General features: G+C 25.6%; 1 protein-coding gene and 1 long non-coding RNA gene across 2 annotated transcripts; one reads left to right on the top strand and one right to left on the bottom strand.

Moving 5' to 3' along the window:
• Positions 1-10065: 10065 nt before the first annotated feature.
• LOC101501295 (ethylene-responsive transcription factor ABR1) lies at positions 10066-11736 on the top strand. Its single transcript, XM_004503004.4, has 2 exons — positions 10066-10635; positions 10941-11736. The coding sequence occupies exons 1-2, from the start codon at positions 10284-10286 to the stop codon at positions 11594-11596; spliced, it is 1008 nt and encodes a 335-aa protein (XP_004503061.1). The 5' UTR covers positions 10066-10283; the 3' UTR covers positions 11597-11736.
• A 7218-nt stretch (positions 11737-18954) lies between these two features.
• Positions 18955-19655, bottom strand: LOC140920581 (uncharacterized). The gene is made up of 2 exons (XR_012163297.1): positions 19353-19655; positions 18955-19233 (listed from the first exon to the last, which is right to left on the bottom strand). It is a non-coding gene; the product is annotated as an uncharacterized lncRNA (long non-coding RNA).
• Positions 19656-24092: the final 4437 nt, after the last annotated feature.

Raw genomic sequence — 24092 nt, 5'->3', positions numbered from 1 at the left:
ACCACAATTCCACCTAGCTCCAAAGACCAAGTTTAAGCACACCTCATTGTAGCACAACATGCTATCATATTCGAGCATGAGAAATTGTATCGTGCAGCCAAATTACATATAGACAATTTATGACGTGATTATTTTCTAAATAGACTATTGTGTCTTTTGTTTATTGGCTTAGTTTCAATAATTATGAAATTGATGTATTAGATATGTTTGTTTTATTTTGTTATGTGTGACCGCAACGATGATATTCTTGTCTTGTTTTATTTATTTTATAAGATAAGAGAGGAGATAATGTACATTTCCTCATTCTTGACACCATGCACTCACTTCTCTCTCCTCTTTAACACCTTTAATTTATTTTTGAAATGAAGATTATAAATTTAATTATGAATTTTTTTGTGCAATTAAGAGAGGACAACAAAAAGATCATTCTCATTTTTTATATCTCATACATTCATCTCTATCAAACCAAAATTATGATTTTATTTTAATTTTCTACAAAAATAATTCAATGCAATTTTTTGTTTCGTAACTATTAGATAAAAATTTAAAAGGTATGTGATACCGTCTAATTTATTTATTTAATTAAAAGGGGTGGTGTGACACCTGCAATATACAGTGAACTATACTATTTAATCATAATTAACTCATACACATAAATACACACGATTTCAATTGGCTTTGTAACAACCTAATAAAATTAAAGAAATAGTAACCATTGGTAGCATTATTTTTTAATTAAGTGCACTTCAATTTTAGACAATAAATCAATGGTAATATTGTAATGTAAATAGCTATTGAAACCTCCTTACTTTAACAATCAGGATTGCTCCATCTGTTCATACATTTTCATCAGACCCTCTTGCTTTCACACCTATTTATCATTCATATACACTCCCAAAATAATTTTCTAAGTCGTAAATCCCAATATATATATATATATATATATATATATATATATATCTGTGTTGAATTCATCCTTGCCTCATGAGCTATTTCTCGTGCGAATATATAGGTGCTAAGAAAGAAAGCGCCTAATGTAAGGGCTTTCCCTATGCAAAGTTAGACTATATATTAAATTAGTGGTTTGTAAGATATTAATATGATGTCTTGATGTCGTAAAAGAAAAATGTTGATTTTATGTTTATCTTAAGGAATTTAACTATAATGTTTTGACTTTTTGAGTAATATGTTTGTCTTGGTGAAATTAATTATAAGGTTCTATTTTTATTATTATAACATGATAAATATGCTTGTTGTGAAAATGTTTAATGTAAAATTGTGATTTTTTTTGTGTTGTTTTTGGTTTAGTTAATAATAAAGTTATGATTTTGATTATGATATCACGAGTAATATGTTTGTTAAGATGTATTTGATTTAAAGTTTCGATTTTTGTGCTATTTAATTTTAATGTTTTAATTTTTATTAACACTGCACGAGTCTTGAGGGAATTGATGAAAAATTATAATTTTTTATTATGACAATATGACTAAGTTGATTATTGTGATGCGTTTAGCGCTAAATTTTGAGTTATATGCATAAATGTCTAATAATGAGAGAAATTTTATAGTAGAAAAAATAAAATTTATAGTTGTATGTGTTCTTCGTTATTTGAGTTTTAATGTCTTACATTAATATGTATCTAATATGATGTTATAGTTTATAAAATGAAAGTTGTGACTCTAAGACAATTATTCATGTGTTTATGTGTTCTATATTTGGCGTAACAAAATTATTGATTCTTGATTTTAAGCATCCATGAGAATAAAACCTTGATGTCATAAGTGATTAAGAATTAACTTTGAATATTTTATCTTTGTAGTTCCCTTAGTAGCTGGTGAATTGTGTTTTGAATGTGGTTATCTTTGTAGTTGCTTAAGCGACTGGTGATTTGTGTTTGAATATTCTTATTTTTGTGGTTGCTTAAGTGGCTGATGATTTGTTTTAAACATTATTCTCTTTGTGGTTGCCTAAGTGGCTGATGATTTGTCTTTTAAAACTTTTATCTATGTAGTTGCCTAAGTGGCTGATGATATGTGTTTTGAACATTTTATCTTTTTAGTTACCTAAATAGATTGTGACATGTACATTTTGAGCATCATTATCATTTCATGACATATCATATGCATCTTTGTGGACGCCTGTGTGGCTGTGTTACTTCATTAAAATATGTGATTTTTATCTTTTGTTTCTATTAAAGAATAAAAAAATAAAGAGAAAATTAGGAAAAAGAGAAGGAGAAATATTTAAATTCAATTTATGTATGAAAATAAATAAATAAAAGAGAAACAAATAAACAAAGAGAATAAAACTAAACAAAAAAAAGGAAAAGGAAGAGAAGAGAACGAAGAAAGTCAAGGGTAAAAATAGTATAGGAACAGTTTTATATGGTGTAAGTAGCCAGCAGGGGGGTGCATTTGAGTTCGATTGGGTTGTTTTATCAATTTTGATACTCGAAATTGATTAATTTTATTCAAATTGAGTTTAATCCAATGATTTTTTTATCAAATCCGAACCAAATAATCCAATTATGAGTGAATTGAGTTCATGTGTAATAAAAAAAATTAATTGAAAAAAATTAATTAAATTTAAATACTTAAATATTTAAAAAATAATTAAACTATAACGCAAAATATTATTCAATACTTAAAATACATCCATAAATACAAGAAAACACTTAAATTAATAAAATTAGTAATAAATTTTTAAATATATTTCAACAACTAAATTTTAATTATACATCAATAATAATAAAAAATATATATTCACCACATTAATAAATTAAGTTCGTGAATTTAATAGATTGAATTTGAATAGATTGATTCGAATCAAGTTCATTTTAAATGAGTTGAATCAAAATAGATAATAAATAATTTTAGATGACGAAATTTACAAATTTACCTTTATTTATAAATATCTTAGTGTAAGTATTATACTGTAAAAAATGGTGCATCGTACTAAGATTACTCTTTCTCAAAACTAACATGAGCTGATATTCAATTTTTGGGGAAAGATTGAGTTGAAATTTGTGAATGCCACACATTGCAATCATTTAAACGAATATGGGAAAGCAGCGCGCAAATATCAAGTGAGAAGGGTATTTAATGTGAGAGATGAAAGAATGCAATAATAACTTTTAAAATAAATTAGATAGTTGTGATTAAATTTTAAGTGCACGTGACTCTCTATTTGCCTTCCTTAACCAAACACATTCTTCTTCCTGCTTCCTCTTTCCTTTTGTTATCAACGCATTGCTCCTTCTTTCCACCGACAAAGACACATCAATTTGTTTTCAAATACTCAGTTACTATAAGTTTAACTTAAAGTCAAATTGTTTATCTTTTCTCTGCGATATCATTGCCAATAAGAACAAAAAAACCTTTTCAAAGTGACAAGAGGGGAACAGCCCATAAAGAAAGATGATGCAACAAGATGAGATTTACAAATTAAGAAGAAAAACAATTAAAGGCAAAGACAGAGTAACTTGAGATTCTAAAAATAAAATTTAATCACAGCCATCTAATTTAATCTAAAGATCATTGTTCCATCTTTTAATCTCTCACATTAAAAAATCTCTCATTTGAGAGGAATTATACAATAAGAGGGTTTAACCACAAAATCATAGAGAGAAAAAAAATATCATGAAAGTTTTTTAAATGATCATATATCCCTTAGATAAATTTTAATTCTGATTGTATGTTAAAAATTTAACTTTGTCACTAATACTTTTTTCATTTTATTTGTATTATAAAAAAATTAAATTTCATCATAATAGACTTCAACTTAATAACATGTGCATTTGGCAGTTAAATTAAGAATTAAGGACAACTTTATTTATTGTATATATTATAAAATTAATGTGTATACATCGATCTTGTAAATATTTTTTTACAGTGTCAATTAATCTCGACTGTTGGATTGTTAAATTTATGTAATTTTTATTGTAATTACATCAAAAATCACGATTATTAATTTGTAATATGTTGCCAATATAAATGTATAGTAATTAAATTCATATTTTATTGGGGAACATATATTTATTTATTTATAAATTTATAAAAGTAAGGAAAACAAGTTGACAATTTCATTAAATTATATGTCAAAAATGTAAATATTATTAAATTGAATAAAAATAAGTTGATGGTGATGTTGAAATAATTAATTAAATTATTAATATTAAATTAGTATGGTGATGTGAGTGATTTAACTATTGGAACAATCAATAGGGAGTTCCTCCAAATGTGGAGTACAAAACTAATTAAATAAGGTATTAATTTGACAATTATGGGTTGAGCTACTACTTCTTGCCTCAAACCCAATTATATCTACTTAAATGATCCATTTCAGATTCCAAATTCACATTTAGAAGATTTTGTAAATCTTTGATAAGATGAAACGATTTAAAAAAATAAAAATAAAATTATCTTATGTTTTAAAATGTTTAATTTAATTTTGATTTATTGAATCTCAGATAAAATAACTATCAATATCTTGATATTAAAAATGAACATAGAAAATTCAAGTGCATGAAAATATATACTTTTTCAAAAAAGAAAGGAAAAACTTCAAAAAAGTTTTTTTTATAAAGGAAAAGAAAAACTTCAAAAACTCGTACAATCGAAAAACTTGTAAAATCAAAAGCCGGTTTGGCTGACTCTAGATTTTAACTATAAAAAAGTTAAGAATTAGTATGAAACAATTCTCAAATTCGCCACCTGTTGGGGCATTGACTTTGACCTTTGCTCCATGTTGTTATTCATCAAAATATTATTCGGGTATTGACATTGTTATTTTCAAACAGAACAAAACTACGTGCAAGTTGCTGCCAAAATTTCAACCATGCTTCTGAACTTTTAGAAAAACGTTAAATCTTAGTAGCTTACCGTCACTTTTATGTACCTTGGAAGAAAAACAAGAAAAATACATAGCTTGATTATCTAGTATACGTAGACTTCGTCGATTACTAACAAATAAAAATCAAATAAAATACATTATTTAATTTCTTTTCTTTAACCTTTTAAGTCTTACCAGTAAAATACCTGTCTTTTTGTACGGGTACTATGTTATTACTATATTTTTCTCTCAAGTTATAACTAAAGAAAATTAATTAAAAATTATTTTCTTTTTATATTACAGAGAAAAGGATTTAATTTATTTGAATTAATAATGTTTAGATCAAATTGAAAATGATATTGAGTTGTAGTATTTTATTTTTGTGCATTTTAAAGAAAAATATATTTGATCAATAGTTCACTAGATATTGTAATTAGTATTTTGTATATATCTTGAATATTTATTTATAACAAATATTTGTTTCGTATTTTTTTATCAATGAAAAAAATTTGTCTTGTGTTTTTTAATACTTATCAATGACAAATATTTGTTTCGTGTTTTTTATATGTATTAGTTATAAACATTGTCTTGTATTTTATTATATTTATCATTGATAAATATTTATCTTATTTTTTTTATTCATATGATTTTTTTTAATTTATCACTTACAAATATTTGTCTAGTATTATTTTTATGTATCAATTATATATATTTATATCATTTTTTTAATATTTATCAATAACAAATTTTGTCTTGTAATTTTTTATATTTAGTATTGACAATTGAATTTTTTTTAATATTTATCAATATTGTAATTTTTTATATTTATCTTGTGTTTTTTAATATTGAATATCTATCCCACATATATTAAATTAGTTTATGTCTCAATAATTTTATAATTAGTTTTCAATATTTCTCCTATGTTTTTTTTATTAGTATTAAAATTCTTCTAAACCATCACCTCAAAACTGAAGCACTTGATCGGTTCTTTGAAAAGCTATGGAATAAAATATAAGAAAGTGGATGGAATTGTAATTAAAAATGTGCAAGGTTATTGATTTTTTCGTTTTTTATTGGAACTTGGTGACTTTGACTTTTTGTAGTGTACGTAACTCTTGTCTTTCTAACCTAATAGCGTAATACATAATTGTGATCATTAAAATTGAATTGAAAACTTAATTTTTTCTACAATCTTTTCAACTATATGACAAATTATGCAAATAAACACTAACATGTAACATATATCAATTTGACTAAAGCCTGTAATATATCACGATGTTTGTTCATGATATCCTTTTAACTAAAGCCTTATTTGAAAATTCAATGACAGTTGAGCAAAGATTAGATGGATATGTTCCAAAATATGATTAAATTTAATAATTTATACTATAAAATATATCCAAAGACAATAACAAAAATCACTGTTAATTCAAGATATTAAGTCTTGTGTTTGCCCGGTGTTTAGGCCATTGCATTTGCATATACTTGGATAATGCTTGCACACTTACTGCACTTCTATTACTCTTATCTTTCTTTTTACCAAAATCTCAAACACAATTTAGTGTACTTGCATCTACTATTACTTGCACCAAATATAAATAAAAAATAATTATTTCCCACACCCAAGTTTTCCAAATTTCACTAAAAATATGTCATCAACATTTCTAGTTAATAGATACAAATAATTATACAATATGCTTAATTGGATATGTCCTCAAAATATAATTACAACTACACACAATATTATATTATGACAATTATCCACTTTTCAATTATACAATGTTATGAAAAGGGAAACATATAATAATAAACCATAGTATCACAAAGATCTCTACGTAAACAATATTTTCCCCTTTTAAAAAAAAGAACACAAAAGTGATTAAGGAGAGAAAGATGACATAAAATGATGGAGTAGTCTCCAACACCATAGCAACTTTTTCCTCTTCAATTTCCTCTTCAATATTCAATCTTCAATCTCTCAATCTCAATATCTCTCGTGTTGGAGTAATCACATAACAACTTTTTTCTCTTCAATTATTTTGTTTGTTTTGCATAATAAATTTTAAGCAAAAATACATTAACAAATAACTTGATAAATACTTTATAATTTAAAGCTTGAGAAAGGAAAGTGAGACTACAAAAACAATAAAGATAAAAAAGGAAATATGACAATGTGTTAGGAGAAAGAAAGAAAGAGTGATGCTTTTGAATTTATGGGTTTCGCTTAAATTTCTTAAATTTTTATGATGAAGATGAAGATGAGGTTGAAGATAAAAACTAGCAAGAAATTCGTGCTCTTGTGAACAGGTGACGCGTCTTTGGTATTTTATAGCGTATTGTTTAAATTTTAAATAAAATTTTATTTTATTTTATGTATCAGTAAAAAATATTTATTTTGTATATTTTTTTATATTTATCATTGAAAAATATTTGTCTTATGTTTCTATATGCGACAACAGAAATATTTGTACTATTAATATTATTAGTTTCAAATGTTTGTCTTGTATTTTTTATATATCATTTATAAATATTTATCTTGCATTTTTTAATATTTATTAATGACAAATATTTGTACCATATTTTTTATGTATTAGAGATAAATATTTGTCACATGACTTTTTATGTTTATCATTGACTAATATTTGTTATGTGTTATTTTGATATTTGTCCTTTGTTTTTTTTTACATACCAGTGAAAATTTTGTCCCATATCTTTTATGCAGTAATTATAAAATTTATTCTATATTTTTTTTTAATATTTATCAATGATAGATATTTGATGTAACCTATTTGTTGTTTTTTTTACAAATATGATATTTGTAACTTTTTTAAAAATAAATAATAAGTTTTCAATTCCTAACTTCTAAAAATCAATTCATTTTCTCAATTATTATTTTCTAAAAACTTTTTTTCTTTAAAAATAAAACCTAACTTCTTTTTTTTGTCAGAAAAAAATCTTTCAAAGTGTTGGTTTTTTTATTAATTGTTTTTTTATAGGGTAGTTATATTTTTTTTTATATATAAGGTAATTATTATTTTTTTTTGGTTGTTATGACTTTTGTTTTTGGTATATTGATAGTTTATAGACATGTGTATCTCTTAAAGTTTACGATGATTTAAAATTGTATCTCTTACAATATTGATTTTTTTTAATTAATTTTTTTTATATTGATAGTTAATTAATTAAGAATAGTATTTTTAAAGACTATTTAAATAATTTCCACGTAAACTTCATTTTGTACGATAGATCCATATCAGCCACATGTGTATTTTGGAAAGAGTAAGGTTGTACATATTTTATCTTTTCGGCACTTCAAAAGTATGAAAATGTCCATATTTTAATAATTGAGATCAATTTTATTTATTTTGTAATAATTTTAAGTTTGTCTTATTTGAAATTGTAATCATTTTAATATAAATTTAGTTGATGTAACGTGTAAGTAAAGATATTTTATTTTTTAAAATATAGTTTATTTTATAAAAATATAATATAAGTTTAATACAAGACTAAATAATTGTATCACTTACAACTCATTTAGATTTGGAGTTTGTCTTTCTATAGATATGCATTTGTAATCTCACTTAGACAAGTTTTAAAATAAAATAGAGTTTAATCTTTATGTAAATGGTGAATGAGATATGTTAACTCTTTGAGTTATTGAATTATAATTTGTTTAAATCTTATCAATAATTTATTTATAAACGTGGTAATTAATTATTGGCTTATGAATCATTATTAATTTTAACACATTCTCCGTTTTCTCTATCTATCACATGTTTCTTTATTTATTTATTATTTCTTTTACTTTACCACTTTCTTTCAAAAAATTACTTGATAAGTCATTCATTTCTTATAAAATCAACACAAATTCACATCACTATGGCTTAAAGGAAATAAATATTACAAAAAAAAAAAAAAAATTAAATAATTGAATTGATATTTTGGTAAAACTTAAGGAACTACATAATATACAATTTTCTTTTAAATAGTCACTATTTTTCTTATAAAAATAATCACTTTTGAAAGTTTGTATTTTATTCTATTTCGAATGAACATCTTATGAATGAAATAAGAATGAACATTTAATTAATTTTACTAGATATATTGCATTAACAGGTTTTATATACAAGAGATTGGATATTTTTTAATTTATATAAGAAAAGTTAATGATTTTTAAAGTGATTTTAATGTTTAAATTACTTTTATACTTTTATTTAAATTATTTGTTCTTTTAATGATCATTGGGGGAGTTTAAATAAATATTTTAAAAGTGCTGAATTTTAAAAAATTTAATTGTCAAAAACGGATAAATTGAACTGAAAAGTTGCATATGTTTAGAAGAGATAAAATTATAGGTATAATATATTTATTTGATTTGTATTTTTTAAATTTAATGAGAAAAATAATATATAAATAATTAAAAAAAATTTAAATACAACACATATATAAAATAACACTATTGATATAGTCTAATAATTTTATCTAAATGAAGTGAAATCATATTCAAATCAACATAGATTAAATTTATTTAATTCGATTCAAATTGAATTTAGAAGAAAAAAATTTAATTTAATTAATTTTGAATTTTTTTAATTTATTGAATAATTAATTTAATTTTTATATCTCTAGACGAAATTTAAAACACTTATAATTAAAATTTAAATTAAAAAATATAATGTATTTTTCTAATTAGTATTTTTTATAATTATTATATTAATTATTTTTAATAAAAAAATTATAGAAGACATTGGACACCATCCTATGCCACCACAAAACTCGGCTCATGTTAATAAATATTTAATGTCTCACCATTTTTTATAAAAATATATATTTAAAACTAATTAAAAAATTAAATAATTAATGAATACATTAGTTTTGATATTTTATAATTATTTCTTCCTATAAATAGTAATATTTAATTAGCTTATATTTAGGCTCGTACTTATGTCGGCTCCTACCTATGTCGGCTCGATCTCTTTTTAACACCGACTTGGCTCGAATGAGCTGCCAACCGTCAATGAGGTTCTCTCCACACACAACATAAAGTGCCCGGCAAGCTTGCCTTCACATCTCCACTCTCTTAACTAATAATATCATTCTATTAAGTTTGGTATTATTCTCATTTCTCAACCTTTATAGAAAAATTACTAAAGGGTACAGAAAATGAATTATATTTCAAACCGCTTATGTTATATTTATTTATTAATTATTCAATTTTCAATTATTTCGTGCAAAAGTTCTCTACTTCAACATTAAATCACACCGACTGACTCTTCTCTATGGCGGCTACACAACCAATTTGAACCTTTCAATCCTTACCACAAATATATAAATCCACATTCACAATTCTAATGAAATTGGTAATTGAACCATATATTTGCATGCAATACAAACACCAAAAAGATCACATAAACTAAACTAAACTAAACAAGCTTCAAAAGCATATATCTTACATGTGTATGTTAAAGGTGGCGAATCCAAGAGACAAAGTTGTTGTGAAGACTGAATTCAATGATCCTACATTGTCAACGGAAATGGGATTTCTATTTCCAGGTATGAATAGGGAGAGAGAGATGAATGCAATGATTTCAGCTTTGACTCACATAGTCTCTGGAGATGTTCCAATAAGTGGTAGTGATCATAATCATAGTACAAATATTGCTTTCACACCAAACATTAATATGTCTTCTCCTTCTTCTTCATCTTCTAATTATGTTGCTAGTTCTTCTCTCAAGAGAACTAGGGAAGATGAATTCTTACACCATCGTGGTATTGCTACCTCCCCTGCTTTGCCAACAACAACAAGTAAACACTAAATTCAATCTTTCTTCATTTTTTTTTTCTTTCTTTCATAGAATAGTTTTCTAACATAAGAGCATCTATGTGTCAAACATATTACAAAACAACAATCAAATATTTTCTTTAATTTGTGGTTTTTGTAAAACATAACAACATCTCAAATTCTCAACAATATATTATGTATATTAAATAAAATATTTATTTCCTAACTGATACAATATTTATTTCCTAACAAACTTTGAATTACCATAATCTTTAGAAGGGACAAGAACAATAGCTAAATATTTGTATGAACTATGTAATGAATGCAGATAGAGAAAGTTCAAGCAATAGGACAAGAACAATAGCAATAGCAACAAGAGAAATGGGAAATGCAGTATACGAATATAGAAGAACAGAGAGCATAGTAAGAGAAGGTGAAGAGAAGAGAAAATACAGAGGAGTAAGACAGAGACCATGGGGAAAATGGGCTGCAGAAATAAGAGATCCATTCAAAGCAGCAAGAGTATGGTTAGGTACATTTGAAACAGCTGAAGCAGCTGCTAGAGCATACGATGAAGCTGCTCTTCGTTTTAGAGGAAACAAAGCAAAACTTAATTTCCCCGAAAATGTTACACTTCGACAACTACCTCCCACAACAACTCAATGGAACATTTCTAATTCACCAACTTCACTTGTTTCTATTACCACCTCCACTGACCCTATTGTTCACACTCAACCTCTTCCAACTTCTCAACTTTCAACCAACTTTTATCAACATTTTCATATTCATGCAGGGAATGTTTATGATGATGATGATGATGATAAGAAGGTTGTTATGACGTCTACTATGGCTTCTCATCTTCAACCTTCTTCATCGTCGTCTGCTTCTTCTTCTATACAGGCCAATTCTTCACTTTCTTCATTTTATTCTACACACTTACCACCTTGGTCAGCTTCCTCTCACAGCTCTTCTTCCTCTCGATGATATATACATTTTTATTTAGTGTAATTTTCTTGTATTTTAGATATTTGTTTTCGATTAAATACAATTGTCTTTTACTAAATATTTTTCAGAAACCTTTATATATCAATTCATTCATAATTCATGATTTTTATTGTCATAAATGTTTGTGGCAAAAAAATGCTAGACACTGATCATTATTCAAAAGGAAGTTGGATTCCTTACTAATTGGCGTTAGTTAGTAAATCTATACATGAATGTTTCATAACTCTTGCAAATTAAAAATTGTGGCATGTTAGTAATGCATTTGAACATATGTATGACGTCCTCTTTTTAATTATTTTCTTGCTATTTTTTTGTTTTTTATTTTTTATTTTTATCATTCCGAGTCCTTATCTCAGCATGTTATTCAAACATTATTCGGTGCATTTATTAATTTATAACCTTGTTTCAAACCTCTAGATGAAAGACGGTCCAAATGTTCCCGCAAAATACTCGTACACGAATGCCCCACGAACGGAAATTAGAGGTTCATTTGACTTTATAGGTTGATACGAGATTTATTCAAACATGGCCCACTACTATACACAGGTTGGCTCACATTAATGCCAAATATTATAAGCAACATATATACTTATAAAAGAAATATGCATAGATTGAAGGGGTCTTTGAATTCTTTTCGCCGTTATATATATTGTGCAAGTGATAAAGTACACTGCACATTAAGCTTCTCCGTTCATACATAAGAGTTCGGTACGTAATGATATTTTGTGCAACTAAATTCAAGTCTATGCAATAATAATACATGATTAATTATTGACATAATATAGCTTCTTAAAAAATTAATATAGTTTGTAGAAATTACACTTCAGGTTATGATCGTATTTTGACCTTATAAATTATTATTTTCTATGAAACATAAAGATTTATGACAAATTCTATTCTAATTGAATTTTTAAAAGTATTTACAACTTTAACAGCTATATGCATATTTTTCTAAAAGTCAATATTAATATTTTTTTATTTTTATAATTAAGATAATAACTTTAATGATACAAATTTAATATAAAAAAATATACATTTTATATTAAATTAATATAAATTAAATTCTTATTTTATTCATAAAGATAAAAATGATATTAAACATATTATTTCTTATGAGACGACAAATGAGTATTGTCGATTATGTGGTTAATTTTTTTAATGATTTTTAAATAATGACTAACCATATAACTCACCTACCATATACTAGTATTGTATTAGTTCATTTGGACTTTTTATTTAAAAAAGAAAGAAATATTCCGTGAAGTATCTTCAACTTGGGGCACGGTTGTTGAACGAAATAACAGACGGCGTGACGCAAAGTAGTAATTGATTTTGTCAAAACAAAAGTAATGAAAATGATACTTGTAAATCTTTAACGTTTACAATCACCGCAATTTCTTTCATCCATTGACCTCTCTCAATATCTCAACATATATCTAACAAAGGATGAAACATACCAAACAATTATGTAAATCTTTATAAGATTGATTCCTAAAGGGAATGGAGAGTGAAACATTAACTAACAGGGGTATATATGTCTGGATGCAAATAAATTAGGACATTAATTTTCATTACAATCTATCAGGTTTCTCTCTTTTTTACAAAATGTTATCAAATTACATAATTTTTATCGAATATGAAAACCTTACCCTTCCATTCCTATCCTACAAAATTAGTTTCCATCCACTAAATACTATAATGTGTTTTATAATTTCATTTCTAATGAATATTGCTAGAATGCTTGGGAGAACTTATTTGAGCTAATCCTACGATATAAATATTTTTCAATCGGTTAAGTCTTTACAAAAAGATTATGAAAATAGCTTTTACTTTACTGTGTTCACAAGCTATATTCAACTTATTTTATAAGCTTTAGGGAATAACTTCTAGAAAGAGTTGATACAAATCTTAGGTAGAGTTTTCTTCCATTCTCTCTTCAATGATAGAAATTGCTGATAAATAAAGGTTTGTATTTGGGAGTTGAGGGTTTGGAGAGAAGGATTTTGAAGCATTAAGTTTATATTCTAGATCCTACGAGTTCTCTTGCGAATTCAAAAAGAATTGTCAACTCATATTAATTTTTCTCTCTTATTTCTTTTGAGATATATAAGGTTAAATATAAGTTTCTTCTTTGCTCTTTTATCAAATGTTTATTTTCGTCATTTATTTTTTTAAAATAATAAATGTTAATTCTTATCACCATGCCTTTTTAAATCGGTAAGATTATTGTTAAGAATTCTTAAAATTTAATCTTTGATCAATTGTAAAGTTAAATATATAATATTAACCAAGATGATATATCTATATATATACTTCATTTGTTTCAAAAAATGTAAAAATAATTTTTTCAAGTACAAATCTATTATTGAATTAAATGGATATATTTTTGAAACAATATTAAAGTAGATATGTATTGGCTATATTTTTTAGATTTTAATGACTATATGTTGTTATATATTTTGTTGTGATTGTGACAATAATTAAAATACATCACTTATAATCTGTGACTTTTAATTCAAGTAATAAATTCTAATATTGTTACATTAGATATCATATCTTAAGTTTAAATGCGGTATCTCATGGTTGTATGCGATTTTTTTTATTATTTCATACATGGATAAAAAAAAATCACTTATAAAAGATAAAATATAAAAATAAATAAAATACTAAATTGAATATTAACTAAAAGATAAAGTATCAAAATTATATATATATATATTGAAGCTTTGTTTAGATATTTTAAAACAGAAAAATGAAATAAAATGGAACAAAGTGGAGCAATATAACGTAGAATCCAACAAAATTTCCATTCTATTGTTTAAGTATTTTGCGACAAAATAGAATAAAATTTCCATTCATCGGTGGGAAGGTTGATCAAATAGAATGGGTTATAAATTTTTATTCCATTTTTATCCTAACACATTTTTTTTTTGTTTCTAATATTTTAAAAACACTTTATTTAGAGTAAAAACATAATTCTTTCACTTATCCAGTTACATGTGCATAGATTGAAAATTCACTTAAATTCAAATTACAATTTTTTAGTAAAAAAAAAAAGGTTGAAAATTCACCCTAAATTTAAAGATAAAAAATGAGAAAAAATGTCAGAAATACGCTTGAATGAAAGTTCCAATTCATTTTTGAAATAATATAAACTCATTCTATTAATTATTCCATTCCACCTTAGCTATAAAAAGAAAGAATTCAGTTAATATTGAAATACTCTATTCGTACAACTATAACGCCCATTATTCATTATAATTTTAGAGCGACGTAAAATTAAAGTTAATATAATATTTTTTAATGACATTATTAATGAAACAATATGATGCAATTATAGAAAATTGTGCAATAGACATATAGTGTATGGTTTGCAGATTGTTGAAATACATATAGTCTCGTTTTATTTTGATATGACTATTGTGGACAATTATAGGCATTACAAGTTTAATGAGAGTAATTTTATACTCATGGTTTTAGTATGTGGATCATATGACAATTAGATGGTAGTGATATAGGCTTATTATCCCTGAACAAAAGTTTAGTCACAAGATTTTGAAGACATGACGTTTGTATTAGATATTATCATATTTAGAGATTACTCTCAAATAATCGTTGTATTCAACGCGAAAAATGGTATTTTAGAGCGTTTTTTTTAAGCCATTTACAACGCTTTTTAAAAAAAAAAAAAACGCTGTAAAATGATACAACAACGCTCTTTAAAATAAAAAAGCATTGTAAATCCCTTCTAAAAACGCGCTGCTTGTTGTACTAGTTTTACAGCGCTTTTTTTAAAATGCGCTGTAATAGGTGCATTCCTTTATTTCTGTTAGATCCCTTTCTGGGATTATATCAACAATCTCCTTCATGAATCACAATATATAGGATCCGCAATCTATGTTGTTAGTTTGACGAGGGCACTATAAAATAAAACATATAAGTCAATAAATATTTGTGGATTGATTGTTAATGAAATTTTAAAGGTATCTATTTCAAACCTTTATTGGAATCCATGTGATTTATTTAACTTTTGCTTCGACACTGTAACACTCATTTGAGCTCGGAAAACTTGTAAAGCACTATCAAATAAATGTGATTATTAGTATTAACAAACACATTATATATATATATATGTAAGAAATAAATGAATACAATACCTGAAGAGTGCGAAGAAATACGTAAGGTTCGTAGGGTTACAGTTTCGTTTAAGAAGGAACAGTGAGAATGCGCAGAAATACGAACGGTTCGTAAGACAGAGTAGGGCTCGCAATGAAAAGAGTATGTAATAATGTTCGTAGGGATAGTAACAAATATGAAGATGGTTTGCAATGAAGATGGTTAACAATATGGTTCGTAGGGACAGTAGGGTTCTCAATGAGAAGGACACTGAAGCGTAGTGAAGTTTATGTAATGAAGAGGAAACTAAAGGGTTTAATGTTATATATAAAATCCTACGACATCGTTCTTTAAAAATAAAAAATAAGGAGGTATTTTACAGCGCTTTTTAAACAAGTGCTGTAAAAGGCCTCCTTATTTTATTTTTTAAAAGCCTATTACAACGTTTTTTTGAAGAGCGCTGTAAAAAGTCTCCTTATTTTATTTTTTAAAAGCCTATTATAGCGCTTTTTTAAAGAGCGTTGTAAAAGATCTTCTTATTTTATTTTTTTTAAAGCCTGTTACAGCGCTTTTTATAGAGCGTTGTAAAAGACCTCCTTATTTTATTTTTTTTAAAGCCTATTACAGCGCTTTTTTAAAGAGCGCTGTAAAAGACCTCCTTATTTTATTTTTTTTAAAGCCTATTACAGCGCTTTTTTAAAGAGCGCTGTAAAAGACCTCCTTATTTTATTTTTTTTAAAGCCTATTACAGCGCTTTTTTAAAGAGCGCTGTAAAAGACCTCCTTATTTTATTTTTTTTAAAGCCTATTACAGCGCTTTTTTAAAGAGCGCTGTAAAAGACCTCCTTATTTTATTTTTTTTAAAGCCTATTACAGCGCTTTTTTAAAGAGCGCTGTAAAAGACCTCCTTATTTTATTTTTTTTAAAGCCTATTACAGCGCTTTTTTAAAGAGCGCTGTAAAAGACCTCCTTATTTTATTTTTTAAAAGCCTATTACAACGCTTTTTTAGAAGCATTTTGAAGCGCTTGTTCAAAAGCGCTGTAAAAGACCTCCTTATTTTATTTTTTAAAAGTCTTTTACAGCGTTTTTCCAAAAAGCGCTCTAATAGGTCCTTTAATTATGTGAAAGCGCAAGTCTTTTACAGCGTTTGTCAAAAAAGCGTTGTTGTATTCTCCGTTATTTTTAAAATATCATACAACAACGCTTATATAAAAGGCGCGCTATAAAATGTCATTTTTGGCGTAGTGATTATCATAAAAGAATTGTATCAATAAAATCTTAAATATATTTAACCTAGAAGAAAGTAAATAAATAAATATGAAAATTTAGAAAATTACATATGTTTCCTTAGGGGGAGAAAATACTTATATAGTCACAATAAAATAAAAGTAATTTGGACACACAAGCTAAAAAATACACATAATCTATTTATTTAAAAATATATATTATTTAATAATTATTTTCTTTTCCTTTTTTTTTAACTGTTCAAATGCATGTTGTGCGAATTTTTGTGCCCAGATAATACTTTCTCTCTAGGAGGATTCTAGTTTATAATTCAAATCTAAAATGTTGAAAAATGCAACCATAAAAATGGTTAAAAAGAACAAAAGTGTTGATGTTCACATAGACAATTTGGAGATTACTAATGTGTTCAACTCTAATAGTTTAGATGTCTATATAAAAAAGACATTCTGATATGTGAAAAAATTGATGAATTATTTGTCATTTGGTGATCCATTCTACAATAATAAGATTTTCGATTAGTCACCACCTTATATATATAGACTATAGTCTTTGATATACTAAACTTAATGTAATTTTTTTTTTCTCATAAGAAGAACGTTTAAGACATAAAGAATTTTTGTTGAAGAAAAATCATAAACCAAACGTATGATCGTTAATAATCTCTCTTTATTGTTTTAGGATTATCATCAATTGTTCCAAATAAAGGACAATTGTCCTAGCCACCTTTTGCTTCTCTTCCTTTTGATTGCTTCTTATTTTTTCATCTAAGAGGGGTAGTTTATGGTCAATATTTTTGTTTGAAGTCACCCCTCTAAATCGTTTTTTATTTTATTCTATCTACATAAGTTTATTTTTATGTATCTTTAATATTTCTTTCGTGATTTCGTCATCTCAGTGTGGCGTTGTGTTTGTTCATCATCTTGGTGTAACATATTGGTTTCTTGTCTTGTTGTAGTGTTCTTTCATTCAAATTGATACATCAACTTCGATCAAATGTAAATTCAATTAATGATTTTGACGTCATCGATATTATGCTTAAGGAGATATGTGTATTCCGAACACCTCAATTTTGTTTCTTCATATTTATAGGATCTGTCACAGTTGTAGACATTTTGTCGTTGTATACTATTAACATGGGTGTTGCGAGTTTGTTCACAAATTGATGTTTTTTAGTTTTAACAAATTTGAATTGTAATTTTCTCTATTAATGTAATTTTTATCATTTTGTATGAATAAATATTGTTTTTTAGTAAGAAAAATGATTCCAAATATTGTTACTATCTTTCATAAATTAATGTATTCTAAATTCTAAGGTTAGAAAGATTTATTATTTGTTTTTTACTTTCATAGCATGCTTATCGTGACTATTAAATTTCTACAATGAGAAAGCACATATGAATTATTAAACTAGTTCCAATATTATATATACTTTCTTCAATATGACCCTTTTTGAACTTTTTAAGAGAATCAAACTGATATTTGTTTAATCCTCCCATTTTTAAGGAAAAGATTTGACAATAAGATTTTGATAAAATATTAAGTAAAATTCGAGTAGACATCGTTTCAGTAACTATTTAAATTGATATTTAACCTTTTTTTATTATTGTAACTGACATTTATCTTCATTCTATTTTTTCACATTTTTTTATGTGACTGCTGAGTTTCGTTTTTGCCAAAACATTATTGCCGTATATTCTAGTTCTAGATCCAGGTATTATAACATTGTTAATTATAATCTTTGTAAAAAATGTTAACCATGATAATATTGTAATAAAATTCTCCATTGTTATACTATTCTTTAATTTAAAAAAAAAATGAATTTAATTTTTATGTACCGATAATGTAAAATATTTTACATAATAAATCATATGAGTTAATTTATAAATAGTAATAATAAAAATTGAATTTTATTAACAATCTAAAAGTTATAATTAATTGCCGGTGTAATTGTTTTTTACATTAACTATATATATATATATATATATAAATTAAATTCTATTTAACTATTAATAGCGTAATATATTATTGAATACGAGTACAATATTCCATATTACTAGTATATACCAAAAAATTGCTAACTATTTAATTGTGAATCGGTGGTTTCCTTGATGCTGGAGTATAATCCATGGCGAAAACATCAGCGCCAACGTTACCATCCTCTTCTTTTAGTTTAAACTTGTCACCATGCACTTCCCTATGTTGAGCTTTGTTCTTATCCTCACTAGTTTGGTTGCTTATTTCTTTCAATACTCGTGCTGCATATACAATAATAAATGTTAAGAAAAATTAATGAAACAAAAAAACATGGAAAATATATTCTGAATCTAGTGTTTTCATTTTTTTAGCTATGAATATTTGGGGGCAAAAAAGGTACCTCTAGCTTGAATATGAATGGAGAAGAAACAGAGGAGAATGAAAATCACAGGTAGAATATTGCATTTGTTTTTTGTAGTAACCATCTTAATAATAATTATCCAAAATAGACTTGTACTCTATGATTCAGTACTCTTTTTCTGAAGATACCAATGCATATGCTAATTTAGCTCATGAATATATATACACATATTGGGAGCTTCTAGCCACCTAGTTAACTGTCATGTATTATTATTTGGCTATGTATATTAATCAATAGACCATGAGGTAAATTGTACACGACCCTAATGGCCTACGAGGGTCAACGTCATTAATTCATTATTGTCGGGTTTGAAATTGAGTGCCATCTATGATTTTGGGAACATATAACCTAAAAATTATTATCAACCTATGAATTAGTTAATGTCAATTTATGTATAATCAATGTATACATCTAATTTAGTTTTTCTACCGTGTGATTTGCTTCGCATAAATCTAATGTATTAGTATTATTCGATTGGATATTAATCATCGTTTTCATTGAATATAATTTAGAAATAATTTTGTATATTAGATTAATTGTAATATTAAAATACAAATTATAATGGTTTAATTGTAGTTTTGATCTCCTATTTTAGCTGAATCGCAAAAATAGTCTCTCTATTTTGTATCTCTTCAGTTTTGGTCCCTAAATAGAATTTTGGTCCAAAATTTGACAAAATTTTATTTTTTTGCGTTTATTTAAGTCACGTCATGCTCAAGATCTCGTGGTGCAACAATTGTACTTAAAATCTATGACCATAATGTGATGCGGCTTAAAAAAATGAAACTTTATCAAGTTTTGAACCAAAATTCTGTTTGGAGGACTAAAACTGGAGAGAAACAAAATGGATGGACTACTTTTGCGTTTTAACTAAAATAGGGTGACTAAAACTGCAATTAAGTCAATTATAATATGTAACATTAAGTTTAAATACTCGAAAGTTGTTGTAGTAACTCCATTGTCGAATATATATAAATTGCCGAACTCTGTGATCAAACTTTCTATGTTATGTAATTTTTCCTTTAGTTATTGTTTCTTTTGAATTGGACTTATTGTTCTAATAATTTCTTAATTATTGAATTCATATTAGTGAGTGTTAGAATTAACGTGTTAATTGTTAAACTCATATCAAATAATAATGAAGTAAATAAATGAAATATAAAGTAAGAGATTTATATTTACATTGTATTGATATTTTGAATAAACACGTAGTGTTTAGATCCGTTGGTAATTGAAGTTATTAATCCGATGTTGGCAACCTCCTCAATAGTTAGTTACAACGTTTGTCCCTAGTATCAGTTTAATTAATAATGATCGTAATTCATCTGCCCCAATTTTCTTAACAAAATGTCGAAGCAAATTTGAAACTAGATTGAATAACTAAAGTGAAGTTGAAAATTATTTAATGTTGTGGTGACTGGATAATGACATCCACGATTGATGTCGATGTGTTGGCAAAACTTAGAGAAAAAATGTATCAAAAATAGAGTTGGACCATTGGCTATGTGCCGGAATATGCAGACAAGGTAATACCTTGAAGGCCAGCAGCATAGGTGCGGGGCCATATGTCAGGTCTGTAACCTGTTTTCTTACTCTGCCACTCTCACATTCAATCATCACTTCTTAGTTACCTTACCGCATCTTCTTAGAAGAAATTATCATGATCGTGTGGTCACCATTCCTCCGAATAATATTCTCCTTGTTATGTTGGACCAAAACTCTAATTCAAATGGGCCTTAGCCCAGTCCGAGAATACGACCAAACAATGTTTTCAAATTCATGCATTATTTGTGGTGAAGACGATATAAAGATTGATTTACTTTTTTGCTTTGACACTGAAAATGGTGGTTTTGTTTGTTTTCTTCCCCTCGAGTTATATTGCACACATAGGAGAATTGATGAATTAATCATGGAAGCTGAAAAGCATTAATGGATGGAGGGAGAAAAAGCGACACTAGCGATACAAAGATAATTCATAGATAAGGACATTGGACAATGTTTTTCATATTTGGAAGAGTAAGACAATAGACAATGTTTGCATGTATCACATGGGACGGGTGGTGATCACCAATTTGGTAGGCCTGCCTTGTCACCTACAAATTATCAATTGCCCAACATAATTCAAGGCATTTCTTAATAAATAAATAAATAAATAATGAAATATAAAACAAATTACTTTTTAATCTTCTAAGATTATGAAAGTACCACTTTCAAAACATAGATATTGTTTTTGGATTCTTTAACAATATCTTTGAGACATTTATTAGTATTTTCTTAAAAACTGGATTAGTGTGTATAAATGACAAATAATGAATTTGCAACCAAGAGGCTAGCACCTATAAGCTTTAGCTTTTATCATAACTTTCATCATGTAGCCTATAGATAAATTTTGGCCAACCCTAAATACTCACAAGTGTACTTGTTATCGATATAAATATATAAATATTGTATTGAAAATGTATCAGAAGTCTTGAATTAAATTTTTTTTTTTAAATTAATTTTTTTTTAAATTAAATTTTATTATTTTCAATGTAAAATTTTTATTTTTAGTTTTTTAACAAATGTCTTTAGGACAAAATCATTTGTTAACAAGACTCATTAAAAAGAATATTTTTATTTAATTAAATAAATCAATTTGATAAATTAAAAAAAATCAGTGGTCTAGAATTCGAATTTTTTAATTAAATAATTTTTTTAAAAACAAAAACCTTGGCTTAAACAATACAAAAGAAATTATGATTTTATATGAACTGTTGCAGATTAGCTCATATATATCTCATATATATCTCTGTCAATCGATTTGATTTATTTTCACCCTTAGTTTTATAACTTTTAAAAATATACATTTGTATTTTTTGATCCACAATGTATAGTCTAATGGTTGAGTTCAGAAACTAAAAGAGTTTTATAAAAGAGATTTGGAGTTCGATATCTGCTACTAACAAATTTTTCATCCCCTGACTATTTATTAATCACTAAGAATTAAGAGGCAGTTAGTGTATGTTGTAGCAAAATCAAAGAAGAGAAATCGGTGGAAATCCTGGTGTGAGGATATGGGAAGTTTGATTCACTGTCAGTTGTGGTTAAGGGATTTTTAAAACAAATTGAGATTTCAATTACATTCTAAAAATATTTTGTGTTTTAATTTTTTTACATGGTTTAATTTATTTTGATAGGAAACTCTTTAAATAAACTATTGCGGTAGAAAAAGATAAAATGTTACTTAATGTGAAAATACTTCTGAAAATAATCAACAATTTATTAAAATTTTATTCTTTCTACAAACAATGACATGTTTACTTCAAAAAAAACTCTTAATTCTTTTTTTTTTTTTTTCTTTCTATAAATTAGATAATATAATTACTACAAAAAACTCATACGCAACTGTGTGATTTTAAAATATGATATTCAATCTAAAAATTGATATTTTTATCGGTTGAATTTTGATTTAAAGACAACTCTTAATTTTTTATTATAAGTAAAATTAAGACAATTTAAAAAATAAAAACCATAAATATTTTGAAGTACTTCAAAAATGTGTCTGCAGAGGTACTATTAGAAAAATATACATATATAAGATACGTAGATTTATTAGAACGTGAGGATGGTAATAGCTAACCCCAAAGTAAAACACAGGAAAGATTAAAATATGAATTGAGCTCAAAACAAAAACAACAAATGAGGATGATTTAAGCCATGTGGTTTTTATAGAAGATTGACATTGTCGATACTTCTACACTTTGTCCGATCTTTCAGTTAGGATACATCTACATCAATTAAAAAAAATTGCAAATGGATTCAACAAAATCAAAATTTGCACAAAATTAAATATTATTGAATGATTCTGTATTTTTTTTTTAAAAAAATCATCCGAATTTGTTGGAATTTTAGATTTATTTTTAAAAATCAAATCAAACCACATTTATAAATTTTAATAGATATTTTTTTATTAGTATAAGATATAGAATTGTATTATTATTTGTTAATTTCAATAAATTTTTAATAATATTTATTTGTTTAAGTTGATATATTTTTATTACTATTTTATATAATTCAAACATAATCCATCTATAATATTTCGTAACATTAATTTTTAATATATTATATATAATATTTTATAAATTTATTATATTATTATTAAAATAATATATTATAAATTGTAATTTAGATCAATAGAAAGTTGATTTAATTTAAACCGTATTAATTTAGATTGGATGAAATCCATTTTTTTTGAGTTGTCATCCAAACTAAACCGACTAGTGAATATTTTAATTTTTGAATCGAGTAAATTTTTTTCTCAAAATCGGTTCAAACTGTATCGCGAATACCTCTTTTATTTGTATATTTTGACAAATGAATAAACAAACCACTAAAAATATTAATTAATTTTTATTAAAAAATTCAATAGAACTCAAATTTGAGTTTTTCAAAACAAAAATCAATTATATTAAATTCAAATTTGTGTACTTTAAAAGCATGGTTAAGTAAAATTCGACTTCAGATTTTATAAAAGGGTGAATATTAAAAATCATTTAAAATTTTAATAACAATCAATGATATTCTTCAAAACAATTTTCTTTTTTTACTTTATAGATAAGACATGGCTTGATTAATGTAAAAATAAATATATTTTTATCAAAATTTAATTTGTCAAACTGACATCAATATGTTATCGTTTTAAATCTAATGACATAAATAACTCTTACCTTATATTTATAA

The sequence above is a fragment of the Cicer arietinum genome, chromosome 5, assembly GCF_000331145.2.
Source record: "Cicer arietinum cultivar CDC Frontier isolate Library 1 chromosome 5, Cicar.CDCFrontier_v2.0, whole genome shotgun sequence".
Lineage (NCBI taxonomy): Eukaryota > Viridiplantae > Streptophyta > Magnoliopsida > Fabales > Fabaceae > Cicer > Cicer arietinum.
Note: the sequence above shows the minus strand (reverse complement) of the source record. Positions and strands in the feature narration are given on the sequence as shown.